The sequence below is a fragment of the Anabrus simplex genome, chromosome 4 (genome assembly GCF_040414725.1).
Source record: "Anabrus simplex isolate iqAnaSimp1 chromosome 4, ASM4041472v1, whole genome shotgun sequence".
Lineage (NCBI taxonomy): Eukaryota > Metazoa > Arthropoda > Insecta > Orthoptera > Tettigoniidae > Anabrus > Anabrus simplex.
Window position 1 is genome coordinate 427,890,472 of NC_090268.1, and position 13,549 is coordinate 427,904,020.

At 40.3% G+C, this 13,549-nt stretch overlaps 1 protein-coding gene across 1 annotated transcript in view; it reads right to left on the bottom strand.

Moving 5' to 3' along the window:
- LOC136872800 (uncharacterized) overlaps positions 1 to 13,264 on the bottom strand; it is a 94,605-nt gene extending 81,341 nt beyond the window's left edge. The window contains exons 1-2 of the mRNA XM_068227427.1: positions 13,138 to 13,264; positions 5,601 to 5,740 (exon numbers count right to left, since the gene is read on the bottom strand). Of these exons, the coding sequence (XP_068083528.1) occupies positions 5,601 to 5,740; positions 13,138 to 13,264 (267 nt within the window). The remainder of the gene's footprint in view (positions 1 to 5,600; positions 5,741 to 13,137) is intronic.
- Between the last annotated feature and the right edge of the window lie 285 nt (positions 13,265 to 13,549).

Below are 13,549 nucleotides of genomic sequence, written 5' to 3' on the forward strand. Positions count from 1 at the left end.
TTGCACAAAACTTAACTCAAGGTCTTTCTTCTCAGAATTTCGAGCCCGTTCTCCGTCGCTTAAACCAATTATCTTTCCCCATAGAGCATAATAAATTGTAGCATTCTCAAGATTAGTTTTCCTCCACGTTGAAACTCAGATTAAGTTCAAAATGAGCAGTTAGTGACATGCCATTGCCTACTGTTCCTGACATTTTTCAGGAAAATGCACAGGTGATATGAATACCGTATCCCATTTTTCTGACATGGTGAATTCACTGAAACTTCTCATTGCTTTCAGGGCAATTTATTCTCCATCTTCAAACTTCCTTAATGCTATGTGAACGCTGATTACACAATACAGACAATCACTCACACATTTTGTTATAATCTCAAACAACCTTGGGTTGATATCCTTATCATGTAATGCTATAAGTAAATGCTCGATGATAACATATATTGGGCATATTTTTGAACCTGTATCCAATGGAAGTATAAAACGAGCATGCGGATTTCAGTTATGTAAGTTATATACAACCATCACTCTACGGAAAGTGGATAACAGGATTAGAAAGGTAAGCATATTTTAAATGAATTCGGACACTGGAGATGACGTAGAAAGTTGTAAATGCAGCCGATTACTTGTGTGACTGCTTCGATATACAATAAATCCTTCATTGTGGCTGGGTCAATACTTTGAAATTCACACCCAGCTCTAAGTCAATAAAAAGAATTCAAGACTGCGTGTAGAGATTACCTGATTGTTCCGTGTGATTTGTGACGAATGATAGTTTGTGTGGTTGTGGTAGGTAGGCTGGTAACATTGGCATTTACTGTAGTGTAAACGTACGTAATATTTAGCTTTTAACTCATGAACATAGATCAGTATTTATGGCCACACTTGTATTTCCATTACCTTATTATGTATTGGGTTTTGTTTATGCATTGCTTATATTTTATTTCTATGTTACTTTTTATCATTATGACTTTTCTCTTTCTTTTTTACCTTTATGCTCCGGATTTCTATTTATCGTACTTGTTGAGCTTTCCATCTTTATTATGTGTTCTCCAAATTTGTTATTCTGCTTAGTTGTTTTATAACAGAGTGTTATTTCTTTCATATATGTATTATCTTGTAATTTACGTGGTTAAGTGAAAGGAGGGATAAGGTTCCATTAAACGAGCGGACATTGTAGTCATTGATATTAAATCTAACAAAGGCATCATTTTCGATCCAACATTCAGATTTGAGCGGGATGAAATGCAGTCCAAGGAGGTTGTTACAGGACTTCGTTTTTACGGGACAACAGTTCATAATAGCCTACGGGACGCAAAATTTTTACCTCAAATACGGGATGTCTTGTAAAATATGGGACAGGTGGCAACCCTAGTATACACTTCAAAACCTCGTTCAAGCGACCGAAGAAGGATTTGCTGTCGTTGCTGGTTGCATGGACATAGTGTGACCGCACGAAATATACTGTACATCTGTTAAATGCCGTGTATTTTGTGTGATTGTAATGTGTATGTTTATGTATATTTATATTGTATCAACGCTCTGACACGCAATAATAATAATAATAATAATAATAATAATAATAATAATAAAAATGACAATAGGGACTATAGGATTAAGGGTAGATTATTAAAATCAATCAAATGAATTTATGTTGATAATAGGGCTGCATTGAGAATTGACAGTATAATTTCTCAGGGTTTTTTTCTTTTGCTATTTGCTTTACGCCGCACCGGCACAGATAGGTTTTATGGCGACGATGCGAGAGAAAAGGCCTAGGAATGGGAAGGAAGCGGCCGTGGCCTTACTTAAGGCACAGCCTCAGCATTTGCCTGGTGTGAAAATGCGAAAACACGGAAAACAATCTTCAGGGCTGCCGACAGTGGGATTCGAACCCACTACCTCCCGGATGCGAGCTCACAGCTGCGCGCTCCTAACCGCACGGCCAAGGTACTTACAGGGGTTAGATAAGGCTGTACCTTTTCACCTTTACTGTTCATAGTTCACATGGATCATCTGCTTATTATTATTAAGCGTATGGAATTTACAGAATGGACAAGTATATACAATATTATACAAACGAAAAACCTGCAAAGAATACATGGTAAGTAGGGAACAATTACACATGGATATCTAAATTGTTTATCCACTGCACTAGGGATTCTGAGACATCAGCAAAGTCTTTCCGGTCTCCACCATAAGCACGCAGAGGGCATTCGTCCATTATATGATGCATGGTCTGGACTAATGCACCACAATCACACGCTGGAGAGTCCCCGAAGCCCCACTGGTGAAGGGAGAATGCAGATCTTCCACAATTAGTGCGAAACCTGTTTAGTGATGCCCACGTTCTTCTTGGCAAACTGAAACCAGCTGGGGCGTGGTTTGGATTAAATAGGCTTGGCCACTCCGGAGCTGTACGAATCCATTGCTCTTTCCATTCCTCTTGTAAATTGAAACCAGCATCCATTAGATTCTTAGCTGTTTTCATTGGTGGCTTACGGGATTTCAGCCTTTGTCTCCAGAGGTCTGCAACATCTCTGTGGATAGGTAGAGTTGGATTGGACATGATCTTATCATATTCTTGAACAAGGGCTCTTGAACGTCGCAGGCTTGGTGGAGCAATGTGGGACAGGACTGGCAGCCAGTGCGTTGCAGTAGGCTTCAGAGTACCAGAGATGATACGCATGGTGGTGTTAAGTTGTACATCGACTTTCTTCACGTGGCAACTGTTAAGCCATACTGAAGAGCAGTATTCAGCTGCAGAATACACAAGGCCAAGCCCAGTGCGCCGTAATGTGTCCGCTGAAGCACCCCATGAAGTTCCACACAATTTAAACAGAATATTATTACGTGATCTCAACTTAGATCCGAGGTTTACAAGATGCTTTCTATAAGATAGGGTTCGGTCTAGCGTTACCCCGAGGTACTTTGGATTAGGATTGTGCTTTAGCACTGAGCCATTGAAGCATACTTGGAGTTTTGTAGTAGCCAACTTGTTGTGGAGATGGAAGCAAGCAGATTCTGTCTTATTCATGCTGGGTTGTAGTCTCCAGTTTCGGAAGTAACAGCTAAGTGTATTCAGGTCAGACGTCAGGATGGCCTCGGCATGGCTGAGATCTGGATGTTGAATGGCAATGGCTAGGTCGTCTGCATAGGAAAATTTTAATGATTTTGTCTCAGGGATATCCTACATGTAGAGATTGAATAGAAGAGGTGCCAATACTGATCCCTGGGGAAGACCAGTCTTTTAGTTTCCTAAGACGACTAATGTCATCATACATGACGGCACGGAAGAGCCTTTCGGTTAGCATATTGTTGATCAGTGTGGTTACAGTTTTGCAAGGGATGACTCGTTGCAGCTTCAACATCAACCCTTGCCTCCACACAGTATCATATGCAGCCGTTAGATCTACAAAGACTACAGATGTTTTAGTACCCCTTTGAAAACCAGCTTCAATGTGAGTTGTTAGTGCTAGCACCTGGTCAACACAGCTTCGGTTCTGCCTGAATATAGCTTGCTCTACTGGGATCATTTCATTAATGGCCGAACTAATTCTATTGTACACAAGTCTCTCAAGGAGTTTATAGCAAACACTCAGCAATGCTGTTGGACGGTAGCTATCGACTTGGTCTTCCGGTTTACCGGGTTTCAGAATTGCAATGATCTTGCTTACCCGGAATTCATATGGCAGATGTCCAGACGATAATATATTAGAGTAGAATTTAGCCAACCAGAGCCTTGTGTTTGGACTACTATGTATCAGAAACTCAGGAAATATCCCATCAAAGCCAGCAGCTTTACCTGGTTTGAGGCTTTTAATAGCAGTATCTACTTCCAGATGTGAAAATGGTTCCGAGTATATGGAGTTCTCCTGCAAGTTGCTTTTCTGTTGTTTGAGCTGAAAGGTATAAAGACGCACGGAGGGATTCGGTTAGGTGAAAATATAGTAAGCAGTCTGGCCTACGCTGACGACATAGTCTTAATGGCAGATTGTGCCGAAAGCAGGCAGCCTAATGTTTGATGCAACGAGTATGGTATGAAAATTAGCCTTTCTAAGACGAAGTAGGTAAAAAAAAACAATATAATTGAATGACAGATCGGGAATACAAAACTGGAACTGGTAAATAATGTCAATTATTTAGGAAGTATGTTCTGTCAGGCTGGTAGCATAGTAAGTGAGATTGAATCAAGATGCATTAAAGCTAATGGAGTGAGCTCGCAGTTGTGAACAACAGTATTCTGTAAAAAGGAAGTCAGCTCCCGGACCAAACTATCATTACCTCGGTCTGTTTACAGGCCAGCTTTGTTTTATGGGAGTGAAAGCTGGGTAGACTCAGGATATCTTATTAATAAGCTGCAAGCAGAAGTAGCAGACACAAAAGTAGCGGGAATGATTGCTGGTACTAACAGGTGGGAACAAAGGCAGGAGGGTACCCGGAATCAGGAAATAAAGGCTGTTAGAAACGAACTGGATGCATGAAGCTGTACGCATAAACCGGCTTCATTGGTGTGGACATGTGAGTCGAAATGAGGACGATAGTTTACCTAGGAAAATAATGGACTCTGTTATGGAGGGTAAGAGGGTTAGAGGGAGACCAAGACGACGTTGGTTAGACTCGTTTTCCAATTATTTAAAGATAAGAGATATAAAACTGAACGAGGACAAAGAGAGGATTTTGGCGGCGATCAGTAAATTCACAGAGGCTTGCAGACTGAATGCTGAATGGCATAACAGTCTATAATCAATATGTATGTATGTATGTATGTATGTATGTATGTATGTATGTATGTATGTATGTATGTATGTATGTATGTATGTATGTATGTAGGTATGCATGTATGTGCGTGTAATAATAATGAACAAATCGCCTTTATCTGAGGATGTGATTCTTTTATAGCATGTGAATGTGATGAAATGAGCTTTGATTGACTCACGCACGTGCATTAGGTACCCCAAATCCCGTCCTCGCGCCTAATTTCGTCCCCCTAGGGATTTCCAGTTTGAACGCTAGTACCTAATGTTTAGCCACGCCCACACGTGTAACCTCATCCCGTTGTTTTATTGTGAGAGTGAGTTGTGTGCACCACGTTCAGTTTCAATATACAAGCAGGATTCATTTTTCATGCTAAGCTGAGTTAGTGCAGCATTCAAATTAAGAGCCTGTTATTCCCAGAGTGAGCTCTGATATGTGTACGATATACAGTACTGGACTGCATTTCAGTCGTGTGGTGTAGTTCCTGGCGTATAATCGCTACAGTGAGGTGGCTGGCGTGAGTTACTGTAGCAGCCTTCAAGTAATTCATTATAGGGAACGTATTTGGTAAGACAGAAAGGAAAAATATATTAAAATTAATTGTAATTTTCATAAATTTGGTGAGGGACGAAATTACGAACACATTTTTGGTAGTTTAGTTTTTATAGTGTTTATGTTTTTCTCAAATATTGACTACTTTACGTTGTAAAGTTTAATTGTAATTTTCACCTAAGTGGAGAATATATTCGATACTATACATACCAATTTCTAGCCTTATCCATAATATTCCTGAATTTCTACAAGTCCCAACCTGCTAAGGGGACGAAATATGGGTCCCGTATACTCACCGCTACAAGCCGATGACCCGACTCATTCCTCCAACTGGACACCGAGAATTTCAAAATTGTGGACCGGTCACACTGCGCGGAGACGGTCCATGACTCTATAATCATCGCCAGTAAAACTAGAGAGAGCAGCATGGTGTTGCCTGAAGAAAAATCAACATTGTTTTAATTAATATTGGTCAGGATGGAACTGAAATCCCTTCAATACAGCGGAAGAGAAGTCAGTGATACAGGTAACAATGATAAATCTCTGAAAAATCGTTCAGAACTTCTACATCAATTCCCATGATCGTCCTCGTTCAGTTGCCAATAGTTAACGCAAACCACCTGACTAAGCTGCCTCAGTGGTAGTGTCCGATTGATGATCCCCTATAAGGTAGTCAATATTCGAAGGACGGTCAAATATATTAACACCATATGTTATTGTTATGGGTATATTACAGATATCTGGAGAAGAACGAAGTGTCACGTGACATAAGTAAATTAGCGTCATTCCACTATAAATCCACTTTCGTTGCTAGATAGCATCACAATCAGAATGTCGAAATCGATAGCAATGCCAGCCAGATGGCACCACTTGAAAAGGTATGCGTCTCGGTAGCTGAGTCTATACGATTGTTTCTTTGTACCACCTTGCAGAATAATCAACAAATTTTGAAACTGAATCCGTCAATGTGTTTGAAGTTCCACTGAATTGTTAATAACGAGGAAATTCTGAGCACTGGGAAGAACCTAACACAATCTTTCATCTCTACAATGTAACTTAATCTGCGCTTACCTGGTCAGTAGCTACTGCCTCAGTCCAGGTATTAGAGAACTGTACGTAACGCCGATACTTGTGGTAATTTTGTGAACGAAATAGAGTATAACTGACTAGCAAGATGCCCGTGCTTCCTACAGCTTTTATTTTATTTTTCACAACTTGCTTTACGTCGCACTGACACAGATAGTTCTTATAGCGACGATGGGACAGGAAAGGCCTTGGGGTAGGAAGGAAGCGGCCGTGGCCTTAATTAAGGTACAGTCCCAGCATACTGTATGCCTGGTGTGAAAATGGGAAAGAATGGAAAACCACTTTCAGGGCTGCCGTCAGTGGGGTTCGAATACACTATCTCCCGGATGCAAAAGCTACGGTTTTGAAATTAAAGTTATCTTTAAAAGTCTCCAGTTTTGGAGAGTTCAACGTTGGGTGAACCTGTAAAACTCACCCTCAGTTTGTATATCAAACGATTTCAGAAACATTAATATATTTGTCATCAGGCCCCACCCCCGATCAAATCCCCTTAGGGGTGTATTAAGACTACTCCTTATTCAAAATATAAGACATAGATGATCAACAATCAGGTGAAATATCAACCCCTTCAAAGGGTTTCAGAGAAATTATTCTCGTCACGGAGCTTCACCAACGACTTGCCCCTCCAGTCAAAATCACTACACTACTTCAAGACCTCTTCTTACTTAAAACCTAAGAGTGAGGAGCACCACTCATGTGAAATGCAGGCGCGGTTCTGCCTTTAGGTCACATGGTCACGTGCCCCTCGACCGATTAAAACTATTATAAAAATCAGAACAACATTGTGCACGATTAGTGTCACGACCATCTTCAGTGAGTTCAAGAGGCTATGATTCACCGTGGTTGTTCTTGTTCTAGCAGCCCTGGACTAAACTAGGCAACATAGTAAAGGTCTAATCCTGGATGGGACCGACTCGTTCTTATACCTGAACATCATCCCCGCATTCTGCAAGTTGTGAGGGGTGAAGGGAGTTATGGCAAATTCCATTGACCCGGTCACAGTATTTCTTCGACGAGACACTTCAGCGCTAGTTCGTATTTTGAACTTACTTCTCCTACAGCCTACTAGATAGCACCCAGCTACTTTCTTGTCAACACATGTATTATTAACGCGCGCAAAAGTAGTGTTTATAGCAAACCTGTGCTTACCTTGTACGTCCGTTAGATTAATCGTGTCCATCGGTGTCGATGTTCATTGCAAGTCTGAAAAATGTGTGAAGATTAGTGTGATGTATCTGAGTGTATTCCTGTGCGAGCATAAGTGTTTTTAAAATGAATCAAGTGAGCTACTTAACCATACGTAAGGAAGTTACCTGAAGAACAAGATATGGCACTCCACAGACTTGATATATAAAAGGAAAGTCTCCCCCCGAAGATTGACGGAAGGAAACTACGTGAAATTATGAGAAATCGATCCTTTCAGTCGTGGTGTCAGCTACCACATAAAGGAAAAGGAGTAGTGTTATATTCAGACTGCCCGAAAGCAAACTCCTGGATGACTCATAAATCACCTCTGTCCTCCTCTGAATACATGAATGCAGTGAAGATGACATGCAACCTCACCGCAGTCAAGTAGGTCATTCAACACAACCCGTTGCCGCCAAAATGGCTGCAACGAGACAGAAACCCTTGGACATGTGTTGGGATTCTGCCGAAGCACTGAACTAATGCGCAACCACCACCACCACCGTGTAAGATCGTCGATTGCTCAAGGCTTGAGTCAGCGTGGATGGGAGGTGCACGAGGAGGTTCACCGCATCTCTACCGATGACTCTAATCGGAGGGCGGACATCGTAGCCATCAACAGAGAGGTGGTCTTAGATCCCACCATTCGCTTTGAAAGGGACCTGGATCAGGCTCGGGATGTGGACCTAGAAAAGCAAGCTATTTATATTCCATGCTTGCCTTACCTTTCATCTAAGTATAAAATACCTATCGATCGGTGGATTGTCAGAGGCCTGCTATTCGGAGCAAGAGGCGCCCTCCCTAGTCAGACATCGAACTTCCTACAAAACTTGAAAGTTCCATTCTGTGAGTTAGAAAAAATAGTAATACAGATACTGAGGGACTCCGCAAATCATTCATTTCCATCTGTACCTGAGAACGTGATTGACATTTCTCCCCCACTAACCCCGGGAAAAAAGAAGATAACATCTTCAACGATTAAATCTTCATTTCTGGATATTTTTAAACTCCATTCGAATTGAAACTGTATTACGGATCCAAATGGTCACCCTCATTGGAGGACGGACGATTTATTTCTTTAATAAATCTCTCTCTCAAACAAATTCGCTTAATTACGAAAACAGATTATTAACTAAAGAAATGGGCCGACCAATACCAGAGCTTAGCATAAATCAAGTGTTCAAAGATAAAAATAGAACCTACAATCACAGTTTTATATGCAAAAAATAAAAAGGTAAGATTAATTTAATTGATTTGATTCCTAGTGTTCCTAATATGTTGAACGTGCCCCACCTATTTTTATCATCACGAGCCGCCACTGGTGAAATGTTTAACTTTGTAAGTTTAACTCTTTCATAGAAATGAATATATTTGACATGAGGTCTCACACTGCGCTCTCCCCCTCCCCACCATCCCCACTAATGACCAATATTCAAAATCCCTTTGGGACGTATTGTTTTAAAACCACTTGTTATTTTAAATGTAAGAATGAAGAGCGCCAATGACGTGAGTTATTAACTTCGTAAGTCAAACGGTTTCAGAAAATGTAATATTTTGTTATCAGGATTCACCCAGGTCAGAACAATTCACGAGCGCATCGTTTTAAGACCAATTCTTACACACAATTGAAGACAGCGAGGAGGAAACATCATGTAAAATTTCAACTTTGTACATCATGAGGATTCAGAGAAATTATTATTTTTCTCATCAGGCCTCACATCCAGGTCAAAACCCCTTACTGATGCATTGTATTAAGAACGCATCTTACTTGAAAAGCAAGACAAAAAGGAGGAATCATCATGTGAAATTTCAACTTCGTATATCAAACGATTTCAGAGATATAAATACTTTCGTTTTCGGCTCTTAACTTCCATTTAAATCTTAAGGGCTGAATTTTTTTCTAAAATTATCTTATTTCATTTCTAGTACATAAAGGAGGAATCGTTCAGTGAAATTTCAACTTTGTCCCGTGAACGGTTTCGGAGTAATGAATATTTGGGTTTTCAGGGTTTTATCCCCGTTTCACCCCCCTTAGATGTGGAATTTTTTGAAACCCTCCCTTAGTAGGTGCCCACATTGTAGTGGAAATGTATCCCCATAAGATTTCAGATTACAGTACCCTGCAGAGTACAGACCTGCCAGATTTGTTCAAGGATATCAGATTCACACTTGCCTTATTAAGGAAGATACCATATTATTGTAGGGGAACAGAAATGCGACTAGCCCACACTGGAAGTTCCTATGCTTTATAAATTGCGATCGCGGAGATTCTTTCTAGCTAATGAAGACACAGTGGAAGCTCCCTACTTGTACAGTAAGTGTGGTCGCTTTACGGAGGAGTGTTCTGATAAAGGTGATCAGTAGGTGAAATGAAGAGGGCAATTTTATATATAACCAGCATTTGTATCTGTTCTTCGCACGTGAATTTGCAACGGATTACATGTTTCCTTCAGGAATGTATGAGAAGTAACATGGCTCTATTCACAGGTTTAATGCGATATGTTAAAATATTTCCCCACGAAAGCGCGTGGCAGTAACGCGAAATATGATTAAGCTGAACAAAGTCGAGGGAGAGAGAATGAGGACGATTTCTGAATTTATTGTACGGAACAGTCCTGGTTCGTAGTTGTGCGAAATTCTCCGTGGTTCTCAGGTTGCATATAGTATCTCTGACCACTGGCGTGGCGGTCTAACGTTGATGATACCTCCCTTAATATCTGCCCTACCGAAAAGAATAAAATGGCTCTAGAGTTTTTTTTTCTCGTTGCCCACCTTGCACGAGATGTACCACGGGACTTGGACTAAAAATACCATTTTTTGTATTCATCTGCGTTTTTATCCGTCGTACGATAAATACGTGCATGGCATAAAGGAACGTAAATGACCTCTCCTTAAACGTTTGTAATATACAGCCTTTCGATAAACCTAACGTTCACGAAAATATTCGAGAGTAATCTTCCTATAAATACCAAATCCATGTGATTACCACGACATCATATGCATATGAATATACAAACAGATAGATAACCAGACGGGCAGACACCAAAGGGAAAAGTTCTACCTCATTTTCCTCGATGTTCAGTTACATTAGGTGGGGCGAATTTTCAAGCCGAGCGAAGCATAATGCGTCGTTTGATTTTCTCCTGTTATGGAACATTCTGCGAGAGTGTCCGTCACTGGCAGTAGAGTATGAAGCCCGTGGAAAATAATAATGTTCTCCGTCGTTTAAAGAGTAAGCGAAATTTTTCTCATAACAACAATATTATTTTAAATTAAGGCGTTTCGCATATACTGTAGCCTATAGATTTACAACAGTGTAAGAGGAAATCGAAAACAAACTCTTCTGTTCTTCCTATAAACCCTCAGACTATTGAGTGGTTTTAAAATGATATGCATATTGAAACCTGCTCCTGGATGAATAGACACCAAATACCAAATTTGGTTGAGATATAATAAGTAGTGTAAGATAAAATTGAAAATAAATCTCTTGTGGTCTTTCTATAAATCCTTAGTGTATTGAGTGGATTTTAAATTATATTCATATTTGATCCTGCTCCTGGATGAGTAGATCATAAATATGAAGTTTGATTGAGATACAATCAATAGCGTAAGAGAAAATTGAAAAAACCCTTGTGTTCTTCCTGTAAACCCAGTCTATTCAAGGATTTTTAAATGATACGTATATCGAAACCTGCCCCTGGATAATTAGACTCTATATATGAAGTTTTGTCGAGATCAGACAATTAGACAAACAGACACGAAAGCTAAACACTACTGATACGATCTTGAGTTGACCGAAAACGGATAAATATATAAAAATATGGCGAAATAAATGACATTACAGACAGCGGACTCCCCACAACTGTATACATAAGATTATAAATACAGTAGCCTATATCAATGATTAGCGTAGAAGTACTAAGACACACGTTATAACCGCTAACACAAAAATCACTGGCAATAATTGCACAAACACAATTAATTAATGACATTTATTTTATAATAATTCCCTAAACATCTGTTGCTTGGAAAAAACAGTCCAGCCGAGTGAGCTGGCCGTGCTGTTAATGTTATGCATTTCAGCGTTTAGTCTGCAACCCTCTGTGATTTTACTAAGAATTTGGCCGCTTTCAGTTCTATAACTTTTATCTTTAAATCATTACAAACTAAGTCTAACCATCGTCGTCTTGGTCTCCCTCTATTTCGCTTACCCCCCATTCTGCTAGGTAACCTATCCTCCTCCATTCGCCTCACATGATCCCACCACCGTAGTCGCTCCATGCGTACAGTCTCATCCATTGAGTTCCCTCCATACATTGTTCTCACCTGTTTGTACCAGCGATTACACTTGCTACTCTCATGTCTCTCACTTCGAACTTATGCATACGATAACCTGAGTCCACCCAGTCTTCACTACCGTAATGCAAAGTTGGTCTGAAAACAGACCGGTTTAAAGATAATTTCGTCGTGGAGCTGACTTCCTTCTAACAGAATACTCTTGATTGCAACTGCGAACTCATTGCATTAGATTCGCTGCACACTTCCTGGGAAGACACACACATCCTAAACTCTTAAAATTATCTACCTGTTCCAAGTACGTATTCCCAAACTTACATTCCGTTCTCTTAGGTTTCTTACCTACTGATATCACCTTAGTATTGGAAAAGTTAATTTTTATTTCCTACTTATTGCCATTAAAGCCAAGTCGTCGACATGCTTACTACATTTCGATATAACTGAATTCCTCCTGGTCACTTTATATCTTTCAGTACATAATCCATATAAACTATGAACAACAAAGGTGAACCAAGAAAACATTCTAGCATCAATTCTCGCCGTTGCCCATTTGTCAAGATAAATGCCTTTGGCTGGTTTTAAAAACCTACCCTCAATCCCGCAGTCCGCTGTAAGGCGAACAACTTTTCTCTGGTACTTTGGCGTGTTTTCTAGATATACGGAACATAAAAATGGCAGCTTATTCCTCTAGTATCGTTCTTAAAATCACCTGTCACATATTGGCAATCTGATCTTGACAGCTCCTCTGTGGTCTGAAACCACACTGGTTTTCATTCAACATACTCTCAACTACTGACCGAATCCTCCCTTCCAAACTGCCAGCGAACAACTTATCAATGAAATACCTCCACAGTTGTTGCAGCACTTTCTGTCCCCTTGCTTGCAGCTATTGCGTTGGTCCTATCTGAAGGTACCTTACTAAAATTCCATGATAACCTTAATTTTCTATTAAGCTATTTCATCCCCGTCTCCCCAATACACTTCACCATTTTAGGTCTAATTTAATCTATTCCAGTTGCTTTACGACAATGGTGATTATTTACCATCGTCTCCAATTCTTCAAGCCTAATTTCACAGACTTTTTGTCCTCCTCCTGATGAGCTCGGGTTTTCGCGACATCGACAGAAACATTCACATTTACGTTGAGAAGATTTTCAAAATACTGCATTCCCCCGTCCAGTGATTTTCTGGGATCTATTATGAGTTCAACCGATTTACCAAAATGAAACCAGAAAAATATGCAGTCCAATCCAACACCTTACTCACCAGTAAATTCACGGAAGTTGAGAATGGAACATAACAAATATCTACTGTGCCTTATTTTATATAACGATGACGGGAAGTCTTTAGGATTCCCTGTGAGAAGCGAGAGAGCATTGGATGAGCGGGACATTTTATCGTGGCCATATGATAACGAGGTCAGAGTGTGTCCACATTGTGTCATCCTTGACACTGTAAGCGTCATGACCATGTAAATATTCTATTGATATGAAATTGCAGCAAGAAGAGCGAAACATCCCCCGCTCAGAACGTGTAGTCAAAGTCTCCCAATATCCGTAACACGGGCGCTAATTGAGGACACAATTAAGTGGAAAAAATTCCAGCACTCAGGTAAGGGCCCCGTGGTCACCAATCCGCTTCTGCATGTCACCTCTTTGGACAGGCAGGAGATACCGTG